General features: G+C 40.9%; 1 protein-coding gene across 9 annotated transcripts in view; it reads right to left on the reverse strand.

Annotated features, from left to right (window-relative positions):
• Positions 1 to 477: 477 nt before the first annotated feature.
• LOC120568369 (receptor-type tyrosine-protein phosphatase mu-like) overlaps positions 478 to 27509 on the reverse strand; it is a 167817-nt gene continuing 140785 nt past the window's right edge. For 7 of the 9 annotated variants that reach the window (XM_039815850.1, XM_039815847.1, XM_039815846.1 and 4 more), the window contains 11 exons: positions 20967 to 21064; positions 17973 to 18089; positions 15863 to 16017; positions 15422 to 15557; positions 13411 to 13560; positions 12840 to 13013; positions 11427 to 11558; positions 4873 to 4998; positions 1736 to 1899; positions 1400 to 1535; positions 478 to 552 (listed from right to left, as the gene is read on the reverse strand). In XM_039815850.1, the coding sequence (XP_039671784.1) occupies positions 499 to 552; positions 1400 to 1535; positions 1736 to 1899; positions 4873 to 4998; positions 11427 to 11558; positions 12840 to 13013; positions 13411 to 13560; positions 15422 to 15557; positions 15863 to 16017; positions 17973 to 18089; positions 20967 to 21064 (1442 nt within the window). In that variant the 3' untranslated portion in view covers positions 478 to 498. The remainder of the gene's footprint in view (positions 553 to 1399; positions 1536 to 1735; positions 1900 to 4872; positions 4999 to 11426; positions 11559 to 12839; positions 13014 to 13410; positions 13561 to 15421; positions 15558 to 15862; positions 16018 to 17972; positions 18090 to 20966; positions 21065 to 27509) is intronic. The other 2 variants (XM_039815845.1, XM_039815848.1) reach the window with 2 other exon arrangements.

The raw sequence follows: 27509 nt of genomic DNA on the forward strand, positions 1-27509 counted from the left end.
TTTTAATAATGAGCTGAGCGAAAAAAAAGAAGAAAACAATGAACACATTAACATTATGTACAGTGTATTGCATTCCATGGAAAACGGGAGAGTATGCTCATTGTCCAATGAGGAATCAAGGCAACAACCACAGGACTACAGGCGGCTGAAAGAGATAGAGGCAGAAAGAAAGAGGGATCCAGAGAGGAGGCCATTCACTGCAGAGGAAAAAGAAAAAGAAAAAAAACACCTCATTGTGCTCCTGCTGGCTTCCTTAGCCGGTACTGACAGAAACAGGCTGCGATATTTAACACTGTACAACTCTGTTACATTTCCCGATCTAGACCAACTTGAAGAAGAAGAGGAGAGCTGGTCAAACGAGCTGCATGTATGGTTGTGTGTGTACCTTGCTCCTGTCGGGTCGGTAACACACACACACACTTAGCACAATGCACACATGAGCTGAAGTCTTCTGTGATGTCCCAAACTTTAAGTCTTTGGGGGTTCAGTAGCTGTGAGTTACCCAGAGTTCAAGTACTCCAGTGCCACTTCATAGCAAAACTTGTACTGGTCCTAGGACATAAGGAGAAACAAATGATCAGTTGCCTGTTTGATAATCCAGGTTTAGAGATGTACAGACTAATGAAAAAAAAAAAAATAATAATAATGTCTCTTGGACTAAACTTTGGTATAATTGGATTTTAAATAATGTCAAAGGTAGCTTTTAGGGATATTTTCACTGTAATTTGTGTGCAACAACATTTCTTTCTTTATTAATAATTTAAATAATCTGAAGGGAATCAAAGCCACACAAGTATAAAATACAATTTTAAGAAGACCTGTCAAATAGTATTTGTAAATATTTCTATGAATGGATTTATCGGCTGTAAATACCAAATGGTTAAGATGCACAATATCTTGATGCAGGCACACGTAAAGTTGGGTAACTTGCTGACCACAAGAAAGTCTAATTTAGTGACTTCTAAAGGGGCAATACACAGATTTACACATGAAGGTCAATAAAATCGCACCAGGGAGTACTACTCAACAGCTGCCATCAGGATTATCTTGGCTCTGGCTTGGAATTGATACATTTATGACAGAAAGCCTGCTGTGGCCAGCAGATATAATCATGTCTGCATGAAAAGTTCCAGTATTTTCTGCCATAATAAAGGAGAAACAAAAATCTAATATCTTCATACCTCAATTTCATTGCAAAGAGTGAGCAAATTAGCGCCCACCGTTTTTGTCTATACACTAACCAATCAACACAGGTAACTCCCCATGTATATGCAAAAGAAGTAAACCGCTGTTTGAAACTGGGAGCGAGGATTTTGAAGGAGGTGGCTACTATCTGGTCCTTTGGGAGGTTATAATACACTAACAAGTCTGACAAAAGTGCTGCTGCAGGGCTCCTCACCAGCAGGTCCACCATGTTGGGTTTATTGTTCCTTAGTGTTTTGACAGCGTGGAAAACATCCACAGAGCGCTGGTGTTGAAGCATCTCACACACAATGCTGATGGCACAGAATGTCCCACTTCGGCCGCCTCCATTCCTAGAGTTGTCACAAAGGAGTCGAGCATTAGAAAATTAAATATCATTTAATACAAGTTTAATTTAACACAGAAAGGTTAAGGTTGACAATACAGCTGACAGAGGGGTGAGGAGTTTCATAGCTTTTTGATGCAGTAAAGCTCTTCAGTCAGTAGGTGGAGATGTTTCATTTTTAATGGCAGCATTGACTTGATAACTTACAGACAGTGGACCACAGTACGTCCCTCGCCCCCGTCATACTCTTCCTGCCACTTGTCCACCTGTCGGATTAGCTTGAGGAAGGAGCGTTTGGACATGGGCGTGTCTCTGTACATGGGCCAGCCCAGGAACTGGAACTGCTGCACCATCCGGTAGCCGTCCTGAGGCTGGAGGGGAAGGACACACCGGTTATCCCAGGTTAACACACAGTATGGGGGGGGGGGTTGGGTCGGGTTAATCGCTGCTGTGCAAAGATGCAATCAGACTGTAAAGATGCAGCTAAGCTAAGCCTTGATGGCGACCAACAGGACAAGAGATGGATAAGGGCACGAGGAGTCAGTGAAGAGATGAATGCACAGATAGACGGATGGTAGATGAGCACAGTCACAGCTGGAGACAGATAGTTAAGATCTGAGCTGCAGACACACTCAAACATATCGATCAATAACAGTTGTCAGTGGTCATGTGTGATTAGATTGTACGCCACTTAATACGGTGGTGATGCCTCTGCCGGCCAGACGCTGTTATAACACGTTCATGTGAGGAGTGATTGTTGACAACTGCAGGCAGACTGTAGGGGTAAGAAGCTTACGCAAGTGACTGCAGGTGACGCTGGCATGGGCCAGGACCCTTTCTGTGCTCTGATGTCTGGTAGCGCAAAATGAAAGGGTCAGAAACCATAGTCGGACTTGTAGTGGTATCTAGCCATGAAGATCGTTTTGGTTTTAATTGCCAAAGTTCTGAGATATATGTCTCTGAGATTTAATCCTCCACTCCAATAATAAAAAAGTGAAATTGGTTCTTGGTGCTCACATTTGAACTGAAATATGAAATTTTAAAGCTTGTTAAACAACTTGTCTTTCCATAATCAGTATGCATGTTGCTTTTGGATGGTCAACACGCTGTCAACAGCTTTCATAGGGACTATTTCTTCATTAGAACGTATTTCCAATAAAAACGGTTTCGAGCAAGGTCTGTGAATTATCTAGAACAGTGGCTCTCAATCTTGGGGCCATCTGTTCCCCCCCCAAAGGGAAACAAGATCAATCTGAACACTCACAGGATGATTAAAAGGGATAAGACAGAAAGCATACATTTATTTTACACCAATGTAGCAGACTTTCTTCTGACTTTTCTTACATTTTTGTAGTTTACTTGTGAAATACAGTACCTGTAGGGCTGGATGATTAATCGAAAAATAATCGAAACCGAAATTCAGAGCCTATAACCAACGTAATTTTATCAAGTCGATTATTTCGGTCTTTTAATCCTATTAATATTTCCGTGCCGCCCACTGTGTGTTAATGTACTTTCCCCTTAAAACATATTATGGCCGCCGCGTGTGTAGTCACGTGACTCCGCCTGTTTACATTAAAACTTAATTTACTTTTTTATTTTTATTTCATTGTAAAATCTACAGTTGTAGATTTAAGTTCAGTTGTTTGAAATATTTAATAAATAAGCATTAATTGCTATCTGTGTGTTCTTTCCTTATTTTAGAATCACAAAGATAGGATTATGCACTCTTTCATTAGAAAAAATAACCGTGAACATATTTACAGTAGCCTATAAGAAAAAAATTTTTTTTTAAATAATTGTTCAATAATCGTAATCAAGGTAACGTCTTCGATTAATCGTGATTATGATTCTAGCCAAAATCGTCCAGCCCTAAGTACCTGATACAAATTATTCAAATAAATGAAGGAAAAACGTACCATTTAATCATTATCATATAAATGTTTGATTGAACTGCTCACCAATCATGTCCACACTTACAATGTTACATTTGAATACTTTTTGAGGGAAACATGAAAATATGTGTGTTTAATTTTCTCCTACCCCATTAGTCATCTTGTGACCCCTCAGATTCATCTTCTGAACCAGGGACGGAGCCAGACATTGTAAACATTCGGGGCTCAGCCCAAACCTTGGGGGGTCCGGGGACATGCTCCCCTGGGGATATTTTTTTTCTCCATTTACAGCAGCTTATATGCACAATTTTTTCAAGCCATTTGATGACAGAACGACTGAAATCTGTACATCATTTGGGAAAAACATGAGTTGCCAAGGAAAGAAATATCCTGTAGAGCCTACATGCCTGTTTTGTATGTAATTGTTCTCCAACTGTCTTCATCATTCTAAAACCAGAACACAACAAATGTTGAGGATGTCTCGTTTTCACTTCTGAACCTAAAAACAGGCAAAAATGGTCTGGTTTTACTATTTTTAAGTTACATGACAGAGTAGGTAGGTTAGGGATTTGGAGTAACCAGCATTACTAATCTCAAAACCCATTTTTGTTAAACTACGCTGGAGTAAAGTTCACAGAATAAATGTTCAGCTGACAAATGCCAAGTAAACGTGCTCTTCATAACTCTGAATTGAATATTAGGCCAACAGAAGAACATTTACTCAATTGTATCTGGGAATAGCTTAGAAGTAGTAGTAGCCGCATAGAACGACTGGTGACAATGTTAGGGTGGACCTATAGATAGCAATATTTCCCCAGTAATAGAACTTTTGCTCCATTGATTTGACGGTCCAGTCAGAAATACAGAGTAATGACACAAACTTGAAGGTATTTTCAAAAGCTAAAATATTCAGGGCATTGTATTGTGGTGGAAAAGGAAATCTCAGAGACAATATCTCAAAACGGGGAGTAAAACTAAAACCCAAACTATTGACATGGCTGTCTAGTGTAGTAAATGTGTTTTTTTGTCGTAATTTGGGCGAAGTGACCCTTTGAAGTAGATTCACCCTCTACCCAAAAGGTGTTGATTGAAGTAACAGTCAGTTCAACTTCTACCTTCTAACTACGTGTGAAAAGTTCTCAAGCTGTCTAGAAGACATGTGACTAGAGGCGATCACACCTCGGTCCAATCACTGGTGCAGAGGCATGGTTAAAGAACAGAATGACTCTGCCTCTACACAGCTTGAATGGACAGGCCGGCGTATGAGTGGGACGTGTGAGGTGTGCATTCACAGAATAAATTGGCTGTTGTGATCACCCCAGAGAAGACAAGTTATGAAAGTTACAAAAAATGGGCAGCCGATCAGAAAAACTTCATGATCACATAAATGTAGTGTTAGTTGTTTTCTCCTGAACATATTATAAGCGTGACCTGCGAGTGTCACCGTACCCGTGCTGCATTGTAGATCCGAAATATTCTGCTGATGATGTCCTCCTCCAAGTCAGCAGAGACGAATTCTACCTGGATGGGACCATGGCGGTGGACTCCGTTTTCTGGCCAGTACTGTAGGCACAACTAAACAAAATAGGCATGTACACACACACACACACACACACACACACACACACACACACACACACACACACACACACACACACACACACACACACACACACACACCAAAGAAAAGCACACAGGAAAAAACAAAGACAACAGAAGATGATTCATTAGTTAAGGAATCCAAACTGTACTAACTGAAGCCAGTGGCATTGATTTCAACTCCTCACACATAGATGTAAAAACAGGTTTATGTGGGATTACAAAGTTTGAGGACAGGTGACGCGTTTTCTTTTTAGAATATGATGAAATGCTTCTTCACAGGAGAACATTCAAACAAAAGCTGGAATATATTTTTGACAGACCAAACACTTAACACAGGTGCGCTCCAAGTAAGTTTTCTTTTTCAAATGACCCTTTGTTCAACAGAATCAAAACAAATCTAACAGAAATTCCTGAAAAACCTTGACTAATTGTTCCTATCTTCACAGAAAAAAACAAAAAACATACATTCTTTCTTAAAAGATTATTTTTGCCTATTTTTCTGGCTGAGAGAAAATTTGAGAATGTAAAGAAAAAAACATAATCAAAAGACATATTTATAAGGAAGAAAAGCCGGGCAGACTTTCTGCCCGGTGGATTAAACAGGAAACCGAAAGGGTAATACATTTCATTGAGGATGCAAATGGAAATACTATTGTTGACCTGCTGGAAATTAATACAGCTTTTAAAATGTTTCATGAAAATCTCTAAAAATCACAGTACATTACTAATGCGGCTATCCAGACTGAATTTTAAAACAAACTCAATATCCCCCAAATCTCTGAGGAAAGTTAAAAAAAAAAAAAAAAGCCTGGATTAGAAGTTATAGGTGCAATGAAGGCTGGGAAAGCAGCAGGGCCAGATGGCCTCCCAATTGATTTATATACTGTAAATACTTTAAAGATAAATTGGCAACTCTGCTTTATGAGATGTTTCTAGAATCCTACAACAATGGCTACCTCTTTGCCTCAATGAGAGAGGCCTTAATCATCCTGCTTCCAAAACCAAGAAAACCTAACACTAAATGTGAGAATATGCGACCTATACGTTTGATAAACACTGATACAAAAATCCTCAGAAAATGTTGGCGAAAAGGCTAGAGGCTGTGATTCCAAGTATTGTGGGGGATGACCAAAATGGATATGTAAAGGGAAGGCAAGGATTTCATATTGTAAGGCGCATTCTCAATGTACTGTACAGCCAAAAAGAAAATAAAGACACGGCTCTTCTCTCGCTTGGCGTGGAGAAGGCCTTCGATAGGGTTGAGTGGACTTGTATCTTTGACACTCGATAGCTCTTTATAGCTTGATTTGGTTTTGAAAACACTTTCCTTAACTGGATCAAACTATTACATCTCAACCCTATAGCTGAGGTACTGACAAATGAAGTGGTGTCTGAGCCCTTCAATATTACAAGAGGTTGTCCCCAAGATTCACTTCTACAATCTTACAATTGACAGCAGAGATCATAGAATAGCTGTTTTGCTGATGAAATCATTTTGTTCTTTAAACAATTAAACACATCCAAACCGGCACTGTTAGATCTAATCGGCCTGTTTGGTAGTATCTCTGGATTTAAAGTAAATGCTTCAAAATCATCAATAATGCTGCTTAACGACAATATATAAACCAATATGTATTTACTTTCAAGATCTCATCCATTTGACATATTTGGGCATCAAATAACACCTCATTTAGAAACTATAGCACCAACAAACTGAAGTAATAATGAACTCAGTACATACATCTATAGAAAGGTGGATGCCCTTACCTATATCCATGATAGGGAGAATAAATATATTAAAAATGAACATATTGCCTAAATTCATGTATTTATTTAAAAATATCACTCTCGCACCACCTGCAGGAATGGTTAAAAAACTCACAGCACTCTTCAGGAAATATATATGGAATAAGAAATGTCCTCGAATCCGCTTATCTCTGCTGTATCTTCCATTTGATGCTGGGGGGCTGAAATGTCCAAATCTTTATTGGTACTATTTAGCAACACAATTGAGAACTATAGTGTTCTATTTTTCTTCTGGAGATACTCCTTCTTGGATGGACATAGAGTCAGGCTCCTTTAAGGTACCACTGCATTTGTATCTGTATTCAGCCAAGCTAAAGTACTTGAGCCTGGTTAGTGGTGTAGAAATAGCGATTTACCCTCTGCCGCGACTACTAGCGTTACAAGCTCATCACCGGTTTGCGGTAGCTTGTTTCAAGCTACAGACACATTCGATTAGCATGAAAACATATCCCAGAGAACGGTCGACTCGGCACACATATGTTATTGACCCCTAGGTTCATTTTGTGCCGGAATTGTCCTTTAAGAACTGTGTGGGGCAAGGTTTGATTGCAGGATTCCAGATATGGGCAAAGAAAGGAATAAGTTAAGTAGGTGACCTCTTTAAATAAAGTATTCTAATGACCTTTGAAGAAATCTCTCTAATGTGTGACATTCCAAGGAATTTTTTTTTTTTTTTTAAATATCTCCAAGTGAGGAACTTAATTTATTCTATTCAAAACCAATCAGTCAGGATTCCTCCACTCTCATCCTTAGAAGAAATTATAACAAACAATTGCAGGGAGAGGGGTTTGATTTCATCAATTTGTAACTGGCTTGCATTTGGCTCTAAAGAAACATCAATAGTTAGACTTGAGACACGGAGGGCAGACTTAAAAGAGGATATTTCAGAAAACGATTGGAGGAAAACTTGTGAAGCATCCCAGAAAAAAACAAACAAATTTAAAGCGATACCAATGTAATTGGCTGATGCAGACATACACAACCCCTGTTAAATTGAATAAATCAACAGTAATATACCTGACCTTTGTTTTAAATGCAATGAGGCTAAAGGAACATGTATGCACTGTGTCTGGGAGTGTGACAACATTAAAACATTCTGGAGGGAGGTGATCAATAAAACTACGTTCATCTCGTCTGTGAACATTCCACTTGACCCCAAGATGATTTCGCAACACCTGTATCCAACAAATCTGAATCTAAAACCCCAAGAATATAAATGTATTGATTTAGTTATACTACCGGCAAAAAGGACTATAGCTCTCATTTGGAAGAAAATGGAGGTACCTACAATTGGTGCTTGGATCAAGAATATAGCGCAATGTATGTCCATGGAGACTGACATATATATTGAGAGGCAAATTGGGGGTGTATGAGAAAATCTGGAGGCCATTTGACCGTTTTTTTAAAAGAAGAAGACATACGGGAGCTGCTACTGTGATACTGTCATATAATTTGCTTTTTGATTGTTGTGTTGAAGATTGTATTTGCAATGAAAATGAATAAAAACATTGTTTAAAAAACGATAGATACTGTACATTTATTGAAAGATGGTTGATTGATAAATAATTAACAATTTAGATAACTGTTTAAACTGCTTATCTGTGTATTTTACCCATTGACTAATTACTTTTAGTTTAATCACCATTTGTCTAATAGCTATCTATTTCAACTGTTTATCCATTACTTTAACTAATTATTTCAATTGAACTACTGTATTTCAACTGCTTATGTGTTAGCGATCTATTTTAACCTCTAATACATTACTGTTTACACTTTTATGTTTGCAAACAATTTTTCACACAGTTGTAACCCATGGTGTTCAGATGTTACAGCTGGCAATATGGTAGTTAACTTAAATAAAAATAAGTCATATTTGCTCAAACTGTCGTTAAATCCCAACAGTAATACATGAGACAGATAATCTGAAAAAAATTTAATAAAAAAATCATATTCCTCTGCCTCTTCCTTGTGCCCTTAATGGCATCTGCAAGATTCCTCTCAAAATTTCTTGTTTATTAGTGTGCCATGTCAACATTAAGTTTAATTATGACATCACATCAAAATGTAATATCCAGGCAATCTGTAATTTTATTCCATAGCAACATTTGATAACAATTATTTCTCATAATCAGGACCTTGTAATTATTATTATTGTATATTATTATTGTGATTACAGAAACATGGTGTTAGTATGCAGCGTCCTGATTGGTGGAAAACGGGCTGACAAAAATATCACTGTCAAAGAGCCTGAAGGGAAGAGTTGACGTGGAAAAGCCCAGCTTTAATGATGAATGGACTGATAAGCATGTCCTGCCTCATTTTCAATGAAACGATGCTATGGCAAAAATAATAATAACACAAGCAGCCTCATTATCAAGAATGAAGAACACGAACATAACGATTGAGTCATTCACCTGCATATTAAGTAGCCATATGTATTTGTTTTGGTCCATATTTACCGCTCCAGCGGAGAGAATGGTTTCTTCAGCCAGCTTAAGTTTATAAGAATTTGTCCAAATTTCAAGATTCCCTGCAAACTAAGATAAACAGACTACAAACCGACAGCTTTTGTTTTAGCTTGTTTTGTAAAAAGCTATTTGCAGAGTAGAGCTGTGTTTGCGTAAAACAGCGCAGCGGACAAGAGTGTACTGCGCAGACAGGATCGGGACCAATATCCCGATCCTTCCCCCCTCCGATGGATACTGGGACTAATAGTCATGCGAGTTACATATTCGCTACGTCACAAGTTATTCGGCAAAGCGGTTTCCATCTCCCATATTGTGCATTAACTCTTTTTCGAAAAAGGCAAAAACCACCAAAATCTTTTTTTCCGAATTTTGCAGTTTCCATCAACATTTTCTAATGCGATACTTCAAAATGCGCATAAAAATACGTTGATGGAAACGTGACTAATGATTCCTCGTGACCTGCAATCAACCAGAGCCAAAACCAAGCATCGCCCACCGGCCGGGACAAACTTTCTCATTTTACAGCTAAACAGTACACTAAAATGTTTCTGAAAACATTTGAGGTGAGTCAATACAGTAACAGAATCTTGACTTCATATCTGATCAGGACTCTTTGGCTCCGATTGGTTGCTTTTGTTTGGGCATAGTAGAACCTTGCAAATGCCATTAGAAGCACGAGGAGAATGTGATTTTTTTCACAGATTATCTGTCACATGTTGAACTCAGATCTCAGTCAGGATATAGTGACGGTTTGAGGAAGTTTGACAAAAAGTTATTTTTTTTTAGTTTGACATCACTGTATATTGAATAATTTTGGCTTTTGAAGTGTTGGATGGACAAAACAAGTTATTTGTAGATGTCACCTTGGACTTTGGGTAACTTTGATGTGAATTTTTGCTATCTTTTAACAGATTTATAAAAGTATACAATTGGTAAATTATTTGAAAAAGTAATCAATAGATTAATGTAAAACAAAACATAATCCATAGCTGTAGCATTAGTTAAAAGCATTAAGAAGCAGTCATTGATAGCATTACTGACTGCTTTGACAGCAGTGTTAAAAAGTGCAGCGAGATAAATAAACCCCTGGGACAGCATTATAAGTGCTGAAAAAGCTCCCCTATTTCCACTCCTCATGAGATAAAGCCCAGTTAAGAACATGCACCTGCAGAGCCCAGCGCCGGCCTCACGGCACTAAATCAGACTATTGGAAGTGTACACGCACAGATGGATAGATGCTGCACAGACAGACATGCCTACATGCAGAGTCATGAACAAACAAGAGAAAAAGAGACTACCTGAGAAGAATGAAATTAACAGGCCTGAGTACACACATATAAATGGACACACAAATACACTCACAAACACATTAACAGTCTGAGTGGCAGCAAGCACTTTCTAGCTTCCTTTGAAAGCCTGTCAAAATTTGACAAATTCAACAGATTCAAAAACAAAGATGCTGATGGAGAAGATGGTAAACCTCCCTCATCTTCATCTATGCCTTCACCCCCTTCCTCCCTTCCCACCTGTGGTGTTTCCTTGGCTGGCTACAGTGAGAATATTGAATGAAAGGCCTTTTCTATCCAGCCAGTCAGTCAGTCACCGAGGGAAAGGGGATTTGGATGGGGAGAGCAAGCCGGGCTTCAGGCTTTGATCCGCGGGTGTTATGACAGAGCCTCAGGCTGAGAAATCTGGATAGTCTCTTCCACAGGCCTGTCTCTCCATCTACCTGCGCTTTAATGGCAAGTCCTCTTCCACTCTGCAGCATCCACCTCATTTCAAAAATATACTGTGTGTGTGTGTGTATATATATATATATATATATATCTGTGTTTGCCAGCCAACCGAACCCCCCCCCCAGGTTCATACTGAAAGAAAGCAAACAAAAACAGCAATCTCTCTCTGAATCCAGTTCCCACGCTGTCCTTTTGTGTGACTTTATTAGACTCAGACTTCTGATAAAAGAAACTACTTCATCTGTTTGTCAGTGTGCTTCTTGCAATATCCCACCTGACTGTGTGTGTGTGTGTGTGTGTGTGTGTGTGTGTGTGTGTGTGTGTGTGTGTGTGTGTGTGTGTGTGTGTGTGTGTGTAATGTTTTTATGCACACGTATCAGGTCGGGTTTACCTGGGCTGGGTCGACGTCGTTGAGCATTACTATGGATGTGCAGTGGTAATCCAGCACCAATCTCCAAAAGTCCTTCACTGTGTTTGGTAACGGGTGCTGGGTCACTATGAATGCAGATGGCTGCTTGTAACTCTGGAGGAAAACAGAGGGCGAAAAAGAAGCAAGAGAGATTAGAAACACTGCCGCTAAATACACCTCAAGGTTTTCTAATGGAGATTCCATGTCTAGGGAGATTATATTAGAACGCTGCACTTTTAATGTGGTTTCTGGCTAGCCCAGTGGTGACTCAGAGGATCCTGTACCTGAAAGCTTGCCTGCTCAATCCAGACAAGAGCCAAAAAGTCCATCACTGGACATGAGCTTTGTCAAGGTGTTCTTTGTAAGGTCCCCCCTGAATACATTTAACACTTGAAAATTGCTATACATTGCATTTAGGGTTTATTTTGAGTTGTCCCTTGGTGCATTTTAGTTAGCCCAGTCAGGTCAAGTCTCTAGTATGTCCATGAGGGTAGTCTATATTAAAACATGGCATTTGCGCATTTGAACTTTTGATTATGTAGCTTGATCTTCGTCTTGCTATGAGTTTACATTGTTCAATTCTAATTTAATTTCTAATTGTCTAATAGTCTAATTTGACACGTGTTGTTTCCACGTTCCACTTTGTAGCTCAACTGTTAAACATCTGACTTGAGTCATTGGTTTTGTGATACAACTCTGACTCCTTTTTAACTCCTTTTATTTACTTATACATACTCTCTCCATATATTTATTTTTAACTTACACAAGACGACTTGTCATACATTTCAATTAACATAGTCCTTTTGTTTGTTACTGCCTTCTATTTTGTGGGTGGGTGAGCAGCATGCACATTTAGTTGTTTTGTCTAGTGATCCTTGTCACTTTATCTCACTCTACATCCTGTGGTTTGGTGGTGTCCATGTGAGACCTAAAAGTCCTTTAAACCTTGAACTAAAGTTTAAGTCTCAAGGTTCTGCTTCAAGATATTCAGCCACAATGGATTTCAAGAACAGGAATGTATTTTCTTTCCAATTATTTTCGGGCATTTAAACATTAGCAATGTTTAATATTTACCCAACAGAAGTCCATTGTATAAGAGGTGGAAATACCAATGTGACTTACAGTAGCCTTGATAGTCCATGATGTTTTCCGTTAACTGTCAAAGGCAAAATACCTGCTTTGGCAACACTGATTAGTGTTGAAGAAAAGCAACATGTGGGAAAGTTTCAGCTCCCAAAGCTGCAATTTCCTGCCTTGTGACTCCGTTTCAATTTACCACTTTAAAATCACAGGCATTCAATTAGCAAGAATAATACTGGAATGCTCCTTTAAGTGACTCTGTAAAGTGAGTATTCCCTAAAATGTGAAAAGTTCACGTCTGTGTTCGACTCTTACATCCATGAGCGCAGCGTTGATGTAATTGGAGCTCTCCCCATCGATGGTGATCAGGAAGGGGAGGCAGCGGTCTGGAGGAAGAACATCCATGCAGCGGTTCTTCTCGTGGTTCCTGGGCAGCAGGGCGATGCTGCAGTCCTCCACCCGCAACGTGGGAGTCACCATATTCAGAGTCTGTCAGGGTTGAAGCAGAATTGCACACCGTCATACTGACGCAGGAAGGTAGGCACTCAGGTCTTGAGTGTGCTAATTGTCTCCCAATATGGTAATTAACAATGCAATTCTTTAATCAGTTACATTAGCGATAGCTCTTACTCCCCTGATGCGACCGTGATTAAACTTAGGGGGGCGATGCATCTCATATAACAGTGATTGGTCCAAGGAGGGGTGCTACTATTACAGATTAAAGCTAGGTGATGTATTTGCCACTGATTGGCCCAGAGGGGGACTGCACCATTCATCAAGAGACAACATGTTTACTGTTGTTTTGAACTTATCCTGCACTTGAGATAATGCTTTATTAGGGATTTGCATACAGTGCCTTATTTGCCTTATGTTTAAATCTCCTCACCCTAAACTCCTCTTTAATGGGGCTGGAGTTGGTCTGCGGGTCCAGGCGGTTCATGTCGTAGTACACGGAGCGGAGCTGACTGGCAGGAATGGTGGTGTCGCCACAGAGACATGCCTCCAAGATGGCATCATGGATGAAGACATACTGCTCCTGCAAAAAACAGCATCCTCATTGCGGATCTATCAGACTTCTAAGTCTCATTACAACAAATGATTTTATTTTCTACCAGCAGCAGAAATGCATGACCCAGTGTTCCTCTGCATTTTTGCTAGAAGAATTCAATGACCTTTCCACAACCTAACCATGATTATTCTTTAGCCCTGAGGCAGTTTCTATGACTAATATTTGTCATGGTCTGTGTTTAAAGGTTACATTACATATGTTTGCATATTTTGTTACATAGCTGATTTAATTTGGTTATAAACTCAAAATTTGATGACATTTTAAAAACCTTAAAATATTTAGAGGGCTTGAAGAAATGTATTTTGTCAAATACAATGACCTTTGGAGAGTTTTGTCATGACCATGTCAGACCTTGGTGACCTTAGCCAGGCTGAAGCTCCATCGTCATTATCAAGGCATGAACAAGATTGACGTCTTAACAACAAAAACAACCCCAGCTGTCCTTAACTTTATGTAGAGCAAAAATGCGGAAATCGCGCCACATTTTCTCCTCCTCCCATCAGTCAGTCAAGCAGTCCACACGGTGACACAGCTTGAGGCTTGATGCAAATCTATTCTGAAGTGACATTTTCAGCTGACACTCCCTTGTCACTTCGGACCAAAATCCGCACACATGCACAGGGATCACTGATTTACAGATTGACAGAGAAACATGTGTTGCCATTTGTTAAGTCGAGTGCAGAACGTTAACTGCTGACCTGAGAGTTTGACTAGCTCGGGCTGGGTCAGAAGGTCAGCAGCAACATGACGCTCAAACCAGAATCCACAGATTGATAGATCTTATCTGAGCTCATAAACTATAAACAACAACAAGGCTTTTCATTTCCGCGGACAGATTAAACCACGTTGGAGAGTTAGTGTCTGGCCGCAGGCTGAGGAGCCATGCCAACAAGCCTGAACACCTGCGAGGGAAAACACACACATACGCACTCTTTGAAGGTCACTGAACTTGAGGAGAGTGACTCAGGATGAACAACATTTGGTCTCCAGTTACTCAAATCCCAATTCGGACGTCAACGATGAAACATTTGCCCATTAAGTCCAATGACGCCTGTGATTTAAAGGGAATTACGGTGAAATGATGCATCGAATGAGACTATGGACACCTCCAGATGGCCGGTGTTCAGGAAAGTGCAAAGTCCTTTCGGTAGCCCACACCGGCATAAAGCTGGAGGAGGAGCCAGGGATGTTTTCAGCCATCAATATGAGCTAACTGCTCGCAGTTACAAGCCTCTAAACCCTTTTATTGTAGGATGTATTGCCAAGGACTTGTGCTTAGCATCCTGGGAAGTGGTTAGCGTTTGCACTTCAATAAATGTCTTTTGTGAAAATGATCAAACAAATGTAAAGTTGTGGCCATAAATTTAACCGCTGTACAAATAAACACAATATTTCAAGCAGGTTAAAACAAGCACTGAAGAGCACTGGCCCTACAACCGTCACATAGAGGTCAATTATAATGTGTATAGTTTAGTTACATATTGAAATATATTCCTACGGTTTGAAAAATGCAACAATTGAAGTGGAACTTGAAACATGTCTGCATCGCTTATCCTGCAGAAATATTGACTAATAAATGTCAGGTATGATGATCTTTTCTGGACATAATTCATTTATTTATAAAAGAGCTCCTTTCTTTGGTATTAATTTGGAGCATTTGTTCGGGAGCAGCAGGGAAGTGGGGCTTATGCTAAGAATGACTCGCAGATACTAATTAATCCACATTTGATGGCAACAGCCTGTCAAGCTGCATCCTCACTCTTCCGTTTACTAATGAGTCTCTGTGGCCAGATCTGCTGAGGCCACTGTGGGGCCAGATTCACCATACCTCAGTCTGGACCATGTTGACCCTCCGTGAGCGCAGCTCCCTCACACAGTTGTAAATGTCCACCACACCCTCTCTCTCCGCCATGTCCAGCATGATGTCTATGACGATGAAGCAGCCTGTCCGTCCTGCCCCGGCACTGAAGGGAAACACATAGATTGCAAACATCAGGGGTATAATAGAAAATACTGTTTTATCCAGAGCAGTAGGATTTAGATAGATTTAAAGTATAGCATAATTAAAATATGTGAAATATTTTCTTCTTCTGCTTTTTTGCCTTAAGTAGCCATAATATACAGTTGTGCACAGGTCTCTTTTCACTTCCAACTTCCAAGTAGGACAGAGAAGAGGTATACGGAAGTACATGTATAGATAAACTGGTTAGGCAGAGTAGAAACTAAATTATGAAACACTGATGAGTGATCAGTTCTAGTGAACACCAACCTGCAGTGAACCACCATGGGCCCAGCATTGGTCAGAGTCTTGGACTTGACTCTCCTAATAAAACCCAGCAGGCCCGTGGCGTGATAGGGCACCCCGTGGTCCGGCCAGCCGGTGAAGTGAAACTGACGGATTTCCCGAATCTCATGAGCCCCTCTCTGAGGAACAGAGTCATCATGTTAAACACACAAGGCACAGCAGAAGACGCTGGGGATGTGGTGAGAAGACAGAGGATACAGTGTGCAGACGATGTGAGAGGTCTTTCTAAAGCAAATACAGAGTTGGATTGAATACAAACACACTTCACGGGCAAAGTCGAGGAGGGGTTAAGCAAATCTTTCCTTATCTAACAGCAATGTTCAAGGCAACAGTAGCATTATTTTTTTTTACCTATTGTACTGTAGTGCTTTCAGTCATATCTCCCTCCAGGGACACAGGATTACATGTTACATAATCTGGACATTGTGAGTTCAACATATAAACAGCAGATTTGGGAATTTAATGTACCGTACTTTATAGGTGGACGACTCCTTGCCTGCTGCTTTGGCTTATTAGGAGTCACACTTATATTAACAGTTATAATGTGACTATTACCTAAATTACTAACAATTTGCTTTTCAACATTAATCAATAAACAATCAATATTTAAAGTTAAACAGCTGGAACCTAATGGTTAGACAGGGTCTCAACGAGTCCCACTGGGAAAAGCCTGGTTAGATAAAGTGAACAGTGCATGTTATCCTTCCTTAGCAACAGTGTTGGGCTTTACTGTGAACTGCATTATTTGACATGGCCTTTCTCCTCTTAGAGTTACTTTATTTAATATTGATTATATCAGCTTTCATATTATTCTGGGGGCATTCATTTTTTTGTATGTTAAAAGGAACACGCCAACTCATTGGGAATTTAGCTTATTCACCGTAACCCCCAGAGTTAGACAAGTCGATACATACCCTTCTCATCTCTGTACGTGCTGTAAAGCTGTCTGACGGCTCCAGCGGCATCAGCCCATCACAGAACAGGCAGGTGACTGGTTCCAGTAATCCTACTGCTCCGAATAAGTGACAAAATAACGCCAACATGTTCCTATTTCCATGTTGTGATTTGTAGAGTCACAGCGTGTACAAATAACAACGTAACATGAGACACAGCCGTCTTCTAAACGTAAACAAACCGGGAAATATATTCTCAGGCGGAAGAATATAGTACTTGGGCGGAGTGATATGCTCGCAGCAAGCCTGTCTGAGAATATAGTTCCCGGTTTGTTTACGGTTAGAAGATGGCTGTGTCTCATGTTTATACATTTTTTTCCCAGCCTGCGCTGTGTCAAATCACAACATGTAAACAGGAACATGTTGGCGTTATTTTGTCACTTTTGTCACAATTCGGAGCAGTAGGCTAGTGGGAACCAGTTACCTGCAGGATCTGTGCTGGGCTAAGCTAATGCTGGAGCCATCAGACAGCGTTACAGCACGCACGGAGATGAGAAGGGTATGTATCGACTTGTCTAACTCTGGGGGTTACGGTGAATAAGCTAAATTCCCCAATAAGTCGGCGTGTTCATTTAAAGATTTGAACAATCCCAGTAAAAACTGGTAAAATCCAAAACCATTCATCTCAGTGTTTTCTGTGGCATGGGGGTTGTGAGCTGCATGCATTGCTGCCTACCAACCAATACAAATACCAATACTAATAAAACCCTTCAAATAATGGCTTTACAATCTAGAAATGTTTGGGGAGAAAAAAAAAAAAAAAAAAAAGGAAAAAAAAGGAAATCACCAGAATCCTGCTGGTTGTTGCTAGTTGAACACAATTGTAAGAAGAGGATTTTCAGTTATTTAAAAGAAACTATTGACAACACATATGAGAGCACAAGCCACAGTGATACGACCTTGTTGTAATAAAAGGTACAACTGAAACAGAACTAACTCCTTTATTTAATCAAGTCACAGTAGGAAAGAAACTTTTTTAAAGGTGCTTATGAGCTATGCACATAAGCCATTAACATCTTCAGCCAAATTGCTTAATGGCCAAAGGTTGAAGACTAGTTCTGGCATTGTATACATTGTGTCTTTCAAATCTCTTAGTGGACAATGGAAGTTAAAAGTTGTACCTTCTCTACTGCAAATGTCCTGATGACGTACTCTGACAGCAGCTCAGTCTCTATCAGTGTAACCTTGATGTCTCTGTAGATCTCAGTGTCATCAGGCCAGTACTTACAGCACTTCACCTGAGTGACAAAAGAAAGTGTTCTATAACCACATGCACACTATACAATATGCTAACTGCAATGCATTTACATTTGCGCGCACACACAGCTTTATTTCATTTCCTTGCAAATTATTTGAATGTCTGCAAGTTGACAGGCCATCATTTCTTTTTCTCCAATAGAGCTACAGTCTGGTTTATGCTTCTGCGGAGGCTCTACGCAGAGCTTTTCGCCATAGCCTACGTAAGTGGCCTGAAGTTTATACTTGTTTGTTAGTGTGTGCGTCGATCTCTTTAAAAGAATAGCAGGGCCGGCATGCGTGTGTGTGGGGTGTGTGGTAGAGCTTCGGAGCAAGTACCGACTCTAGAGGCATGGTGAGAGAAACAAAATGTCTCTCCTGTGCTTTCTGACCACAGTCGATAAAATCTAGCAGGAAAAGTTAACCTTCTCCTTGATTTCATGTTATTTATGGAGGAGGAGAACCCGGAACTGAGTAGGGGGAAATGCAACGCTACCAAGCCACAGCAGAGCGACGTGTAAACATTTTTTTTGAGAGGTGCACGTCAGGCTAGGGTGTAGGTTCCGGCGTAGGGTCCGTATCTCCACATACCTACCCACGGTGTTGATTTAACGCAGAAGTATAAATTGGCCTTAATTGTCACATAACATCAACTCGCATTTGCCACTTGATATTTCAGTTTCTGAAGCATTTCTTTGAAGTCAAAATGAGATTTGCTTCTTATTAGTTTCAATCCCTTGTCAAAGATCTGCTGTTAATGGGAATCTTATGGTTATTGATGGAGAGCTCATTCTCACATTATTGCTTTTTCATTCTCACATCGATAATGTGAAAATAAGTCGAAAGGTAGACTGTACAGAATCTGGAACAGAGCAGAATAGACAATGAGGAGGTGGACTATTTGTCCACCTTAAGTTTTTGACTACCAGTGCGGAGAAATAGGACAGAACATAAAAAACACAGTGTACTACAATTGGATAAAGAAGATATGACAATCCAATAATGATATGAAATAATAAACCCTCAGCTGTTTAAAACAGATTTCCCAACAGAAATCCCACACACACACACACACACACACACACACACACACACACACACACACACACACACACACACACACACACACACACACACACACACACACACACACACACACACAGGGAATATTACTTGTATTAGGTATCATAATAGGGCAAAATTACGCCCACCCCCCTTCTTTCCCACCCATTCAATTAAACTGTTGATACTTAGGGAGTAAGGCTAGTAACAGAGATTGAGATCATGGAGGTATATCAGAGAATGATAATTTTTGATGAGGGATAAATGCGACAACAGCCATAACTAGATTCAATTTTCATTTCTGGAGTCTATGCCCTGATTAGGAATGAAATGAGATTTTGGTTTGTGGAGTGACACAGACAGACGGGGACTTTCAGTTCCCTCTCTCTGACACCCCTGATGACTAATCCCCGATGACAATCACAAATCCACCGTCCGCTTCCAGCCAGATTGAATTAGGCAAAAGCCATTACCTTATTAGATCACTCTGAATGAGGCGCCTGGTTTGGGGGGGGGAAAATGGGGTAGCCTTTGGGCTAAATTATGCCAGCGAACACACAGATGTTCTTCTTTGTGTGGCCACACTTACGAGTGTGTGACTGTGTGTGTGCACGGCACTTGAACTCATTCGCTCATACGGATAAGGTGTATGGAAAAGAAGCACGCGTAGCATCACCTCATCACACACATCAGCACACTACCTTCCAAACCAAATCTCTCATACATCAAAGTACGCCGAGCGCCGCCCCTATGTGTGAAACCAGCGGGACACAGAGGCTGTGTGTGCCAGGATTTCCCAGAGTTCATCAGCAACTGTGCCGAGCAGATGGCCCACTGTGATATGGCGGAGTGATTTTTATGGGGCCCTCTGAGGAGCCACCGTCGCTGTGACCAACTGTGCCTACCGCCCGCCATTGGACAAGGATCATATAACAGACGGTTTGGGGGCCGGGGCCCGCCGAGGACTGCACCGCAGCTAAGCAGGTGTGGAGAAGGTGTGGGGCGGGGCGGGCTGGGCTCAGCTACTGTAGAGAACGGCCTAATGAGGTACCTAGAGATGGGCCCATGAATCATTATCAGCTCTGCTACATTTAAGCCCCACCAAAAATGCACATCAGCGAAATCAAGGTGTGCCTGTGTTTAAGGGGCTTTCAGCGTGAATGTGTTTAAAATTCTTTGAGAAAATCCCCTGGCAGTCAAAGCATTACACTGTACGTTAAGACCTTCATTTTCTCTTGATTATAACCTAACCAGGAGGAACTACAGTGGGAGTTAAGTGGAACAAATTAGGACTGAAGTAGAGCTCTGGGTTTCGGTTTCTTCCAAGGCAAACCACATGCTATACGGAACAAAAAAAGGCTAGGCTCTACAATTAGTTTCAACATTATGAACCATCCTCAACACTCAGTAACAGTCGCCTTTTGACCAAAGAGGACAACATTAAGAGATGTTTCTGGTAGGAGCTGGCAGCTACAGCGGAGTATAATCTACAGTTACTGAGCCACTCGGATGAAACGGTACTCCGTTGCCTGGATGCCTCTCTGGTAATGAAGGCCATCAATCAGCTTCTCCTCACTTTTCACTGATCAGATAGATGGAAAAAGAGCTGGCGGCACGCGAGACCCATGCCTCACTAAGCCAGCACACGAACACACACACACAGAAACATCTGGGCACTCATGTCCAAACACACAAAAGCAATCAAACAAAAAGATGGCTCCGTTTGCCTTGAGATACAATCCGGCTGCCAGTCGACTGGGGGCAAGGTAATCTAATTGAAGCTGCGTGGTTAGAGTGAACATCTAATTAATACCCACCCTGCCCACTTCCACCAGGTTGGTCACCATGACGATAGCTGCCGTGTTCTCCTGCCAGACCATCCTCCAGAAGTCGAAGACCGTCTCCTGCATGGGGCCTTAGAGGGTGAGAGAGCGTGAATGAGTATTTTTGAGTTAGTAAATTACATGTACAGTCACCATATCACATTATCTATTGATCCTGTACCCATTTTATAGTGCTCATTGCAACAGTGCTATTTTCCTATTACCAGACAAAATCCAGGTATTCTGTCCTCTTAACATTCAAAGAAATCTGAGTTGTCAATTGTATACTCTGTCGTACATTGTACTTGAATGATTTTTAACTACAGGCGGTTTTTCTAATCTATCAATACATACACTATATGGCCAAACGTGTGTGGACACCCAAACAAAGGGTCACGTAAGCATTACAACCATATGTGATTGTTGAACCTCTAACATAACCTGGCTGCAGGGATTTTCTCCCATTCAGCCACAAAAGCATTACTGTGGTCGGCTGCTGATGTTTGCCGATTAAGCCTGGCTCACAGTTGGTGTTCTAGTTCATCCCCAAAGTGTTGTATGCAGACCAGTCAAGTTTCTCCACATCAATCTGAGAAAACCATTTCTTTATGGACCTTGCTTTGTCCACGGGGGAATTGTCAAATAGGAAAGGGCCTTCCCCAAAGCGATGTCACCTGCTGTTTAAAATATCACTGTATCCTGGAGTATTAGGATTTCAATAAATTTAAAGTACAAGCAGTCTGGCAAAGTTATGTACATAGTGCCAGGAAGAACAGCGAGTGGTAAAATATTAATTTTAAAAACTGTTATACACATAATTTTCCATCATTGTTCTTCTTAATCTGTGCATCTTTCCCTATATTCATCTCATGATTATGAACAGTACCGGTTGGTATATTTGAATGCCCTATTCCGCACTACTTTTTAAATACATCAATTGCATGTATTGTTAACTTCTCTCCGTTTATGTGTACGCTGTGGCAACATGATTTCTGAACCTCATGCCAATAACGCTTCGGTCTTCAGAGGCAGACAGAAAAGCAGATCTTGCACACAATATACACACAGGGGATTTGGAGGAATTATAGTGCTACAGCAACAATGCAGTTTATAAAGAATGTCCCCTCCATTTTCACTCCTAGGATCGAGCATTGAAAAACATGTCAAAATAGATTTATTCATAGTTCTCCCTACAACTGATTCATAGCAAAGTGCTTACTCTACAGCAGAGGGCTTAAATACAGATGAAAACAAGAGAGTGCAAATAAACCTTTTTAAAGATGAAGCTAAAGCCTGTCTCTGTGTGTGTGTGTATGTGTGTGTATGTGTGTGCGTGTGAAAGCTCAAAGTAATTACCCCTACACCTCATCTGTTCAAAACCCACCTTTCCACCGAACCCGACCCTAACGTGGCGAACATCAAAATAAATGAGCAGCGAGCCATTGAATGCCTCCAATATTTAAAACTTCACTGAGAAATAATTGTGGATTGATAGGATTTTAATTATTATTCTGGTTAATTAAAATTATTAATATTAGTTTTAATCATGTGGGAAAAAAAATGCTTTTGACAAATTAATTAGTGAATGCAAATCACTGCAGTTGTGCATACTCTTGCGTTGGCCCAAATTACCTGGAGACATGACAAATTATGCACACACAGAGACGCAGGCTAAGACATTGCACAGACAAACTATGAGAGTTTTTCTTCCTTGTCATTTATGGGGTAAATAAATTAAATAGCCTTTAGGCGCCTGAAACATGTTGAAAAACAGCTCACGTACAACAATTTAGTTACCTTTTATTGTTTTTTGGCTGACAACGTTTGGTCAGTCTCCACACTTTGATGTGAGATTCAACACTGACATTATCAGGTAAAAGATTTCTCACTGACAAAAGATTTAAACTCATTTTTTTTCTAAGTATGTTCTGGGCCATTTCTACGTCTATGTGGATGAAATTGCAATCGTTGCAATCAGAGTATTTGGTATATGCATCTTAAACACTCAGCCACGAAGACGCCCCCAGGGTAAATAAAACGTACTGTGAAAGGTCACTGAATTGCAAATTGGCTGCTCTATTTGAGCAGGACAAAGCATGCCACAATGTCTTCTCCTATTCAAACACTGACTGAACTAGTACACTACTTGCTTGGTGGAAGAAACACATTTGTTACTCTTCTTAAAATTAAGGTTTTAGGGGCATCTGGTAGCCCAGTGGTTAAGACACATACTACATAACCACAACATCCCAGCTGGGGACATTTCTTGATTGTCATCCCCCCCTCTCTCCCTTAATTTCCTGTCTGTATCGCTATCAAATTAAACTATCAAATTAAACTGTCAAATTAAGGCAAACATGTCCCCAAAATAAATAAATAAAGGTTTTACACTATGTAATGGTTTGATAATTTATAGGACAAGCTATCAGACACCAGGTGCTCCAGCATCTTTTTCTATTATTGTAGTATTTGTGTTCCTTATTTGCCAGGTCTTCTGCAACAACCTCATTTCCCTCAGGGCATCAACAAAGTGCCATCACCATTTTAATGACTTGATTGATCAAGCTATGTTTGATTTGCGTTCTGTGGTGCCTAAGTGGCTCTTGACTGTCCATCCTCCAACTGCACTGAGGTACAGCCTCATGCGACATAGTTTAAATCACTTCAATATTTCACAAACTGTGCAATCAAATTCAGGAGACATTTTTGCTGGAAAAAGACAAATGATTCAAAATAAACCATCTCCACAATCATGTCTGTGCTGCCAGCCTGTTCATAGTTCTCTTTTTTGAAAACAAGAACATTTCGCAGTATAATAAAAAAAAAAAAAAATTGAGAATTGAACTTCTGCTGTCTTGTTTCCATCCCAATTGGATATCCAGAAATTTGGAACAAAGCTCATTAACATCTTCCATTTGTATTCCCACATTTCCTCTGCTATGCATGAGATGGTTCATCTTGATCGTATCGTAGGACCTCAATTTCCAATTCCAGTCACTTTCAGTCTCTCCAATAACTACCCAACCTGATTGAACCACCCACTCTGCTACCTCCTACACTTGTCCAGAGGGAGGATACACACTGCTGAAAAGTTTGGGAGAGCGAGACTGATAAGCAGGACAGCTGGTGTGTAGGACTTCAATAACACAATAACACTTGGCATTATATGGTAAATCATCCAATGGGGGGCTCCTGCCAAGCCTCAGCCAGCCATTTTGTGTTTCCATATACATAAAGAGATGGAGAATAGGTGAGGAGGAGATGCTGGGAAGCACTAAACGTGATGCCAGTCATAAGGAAGTAAGTATGGCTCTTGATAAACAGGTGTATAAGAACAAACATCTCAAACAAACAATTTGACAGCTTTCCCATGGAAATGGTGGAGAGACGCAAGAGTATTAATATTTCTAAGGCTAATTTTTTTTTGTGTTTCTACCAATCTTCAAAAAAAAAAAAAGCTTGATTTTAAATCAGTTTGGAATCCAAAAGTTATCGTGTCTGCTGCTGCTAGGTGACAGTGACCGTTGTCTTAACGAGTTGTAAATTAATGAATAAATTAATATTTACATCTCCGAAAATGTTTTAGGAAAAACACAAAGTGACCTACATTTTCCTCATAGACAACCTCTTGTGATTATGTGAATAATGATTGTTGTTTGTCAGGAACAAAGGCAGAAATAACGTTGTGATAGCGCCACAGATCCTCTTTTCTGGTGGACATAAGGGCAGATGGTTGGCTGAACAAAGTGTGTGACTTTGACATGGGAGACGTGCAGATGTATGGATCTTAAAGAAGCCTCAAACAAAACAAATCCTCTTGACAAAGAGCCTCACTGAGGAAATGTTTACAGTCGTAAAAGGTTTTAGCAACAGGTTAGGAGGCTAATTGGTTCGAGAGTTCACTTGAGGAACTACAGGGTGAGAGCAGTGTTTCTAGTACGGTGCGCGTGGAGCCTCGTTGGAGAAGTTTGGAGGAGGCACTTCACAGAGGAAGAACACCAGCAGAAGCTTCACTTCCAGCTGTCAGAGAGCTAATGCTGCTGCAGCCGTCGTCGTTGTGTTTTGGGACCAAGCCTGTTCATCCTCAGAAGCGAGGAGTGTGACAGCTGCAGAAATCCCCCCAGCCTGGTACGCCGCAAAACTCCCGATCAACATGCGCGCATACACACTCACAGACAAACACGCCGGTGCTATGTTCCCCTCTTGCCCATTAATATTACATGCAGCAGACTTTGGCATAATGTACACTCACTTATCATTGATTTGCTCTCTCTCTATTTCTATCCCCCACCCCCGTACCCCCCGTTGGGCTTTGAGATGTTAACCTGTAAATAATAAAACTTTTGCGCTGCTGGTGACATTTGGTGCTTGTGAAGGAGGGGAGGGAAGAGCAGAGAAGACCAGAGGGTGAAAGCTTGATGAAATTGAACCCTTTCCCACATCATGAATATTTTCCACATCACCAGGAGGATGCAGGAGCTTATCAGAGCTGTTTGCTACCCGGCTTCAGTGTAATTCACAGTCTACACCAGGAGGAAGCTCATGTCTGATCGGTATTTAAGCGATACACAGGACATAAAAATGGACAGAGGCAAGGCGGCGAACTGGGAGGGCTGAGCCCATGGCTTCAGCCGCATGCACGCTCTCAATCTGCTAAGTAGGTGAGCTGCAGTTGGCGTTACTGAAAGTCAGTTGTTGTATTGCTGCAGCAAAAAAAATAAAAAATAAAAACCAGGATGAGAGAATGACCTACATAATGAGGAGCGGAGCTTGGGTGATGAGGCTTTTATGGAGTGACAGCTGTTCTACCTGCCGTTGTCACCTTGACAGAGCAAAGGGACTCATCAATAAACCCCAAACTAATGAGTGTCATTGTAGTTTATAGCATAAGAGAACGGGGACAACGTTATCCCACACGTCTGCCATATTAAGCACATCCTCAACCACCCCCACAACCAATTTATGACAAAGATTTTTTTAGCTTATCCAGCACTATTGCGGGTATCATCATTTTCTGAGCTACCGCTAGTCCCAGTGGACTTGAGTGGAAGTGTCACTCACTGAAAAACTTGGAAAAACTACTGGGGGAGAAGAGACTACTTCCTGATTTTCAGCAACTATGCCAATGCCCAGGTGCTCTTTTCAGGTGTTATAGTATGCGGTTTGTCTGACTGAGAGAGACACGTCTGTGTCTAGCTTCCCTATCATCTCAGGTTGCTCTTTGCCTCAGTGTCAGCAGACTGAGCCTTCCTTCCTGTCAGTCTGCCAGAGCTGATGATGAATTATAAAAGGGCCTGCTCTCCCAGAGAATACAGATGTTCACACACACACACACACACACACACACACACACACACACACACACACACACACACACACACACACACACACACACACACACACACACACACACACACACACACACACACACACACACACACACACACTCTTTCGCACTGGATGGCTATACACAGTGCTGTTGTTGGAAAATGAGGACTTATTATGCAAGCTCAATGAGAAAACATTTGCCAATTAATTTGAATGGAAACACGTTTGGCTTCTCAAGCTTTTCATCTTAGAGAGGGCTTCTTTGACTGCTGAGCTCCATATGCATATTTTTCAATGAAATACGGAATGCTCTTAATGACTATAGGACAATTATAGAAGTCATAATAATCCAGTTGAAATCCTTTCAGAGGTGACTGCGCCTTATAAAGTGGCTTGTTTTTGTGAACTGAAGCCCTGCGAGAGAGAGTCGGCACTTGGCAGACGGTTAGGTTTGACTCAGTGGTCAGTGTACAACAGGTGCTGTACATACATGCAGACAGACAGACAAACTGAGCGGCTGCTGCCTGATTGGTATGCCATCTCTTTCTGAAGTAAGAGCAAACAGAGGGTTGTTTTAATTGAGACACTGAGGAAGAGAGGCAATGCACTAATAAACAGGTAATTATGCAACTCCCAGCTCCACCAAAGCAGATTGTGAATCCATTAAGGCGTCTTCGCAAAAACGCCTCTTACTTTTTCTTTTCCCCCTCCACTGATTTTTTTTTCTCTCTAAAGTGGTACGCAAAATCCCCATGCACACCGTTGTGTGGGAGTGAGGCTCTTGACGCAAAATTCATAACAATTAACCATCAATCAGACTTAACCTCTTGGGTCATGGTAAGTGCTCCTCGCCCTGCGAATCTGCCGGCCAGATTAACACAGTGACAAAATGTGCCTGTACATGTCAGCTAATCCATTTATTTATTCAGCTTTCTCCCAGACTGCCTGATTAATCGCTCCCACACCACCAATGGAAAGAAAGAGGGAAGAGGCAGGAGAGAGAAAGAGTGCTGTTCTGCTTGCTCAGAGGTCCGTGAGTGTGTGTCAGCGTGTGTGAATGTGTGTGTGCACCGAGCAGTACCAGATTCCCCAAACACACACTTGACTGAGCATCAAAGAGGAGTTTGCAAGAGCGTATGTAAACAACGATGGGGATGTTCCGAGAGACATTCACTAACACCTGCACGCATCCTTCCACCCAAACAAACA

The sequence above is a fragment of the Perca fluviatilis genome, chromosome 11 (assembly GCF_010015445.1).
Source record: "Perca fluviatilis chromosome 11, GENO_Pfluv_1.0, whole genome shotgun sequence".
NCBI classification, from domain to species: Eukaryota; Metazoa; Chordata; class Actinopteri; order Perciformes; family Percidae; genus Perca; species Perca fluviatilis.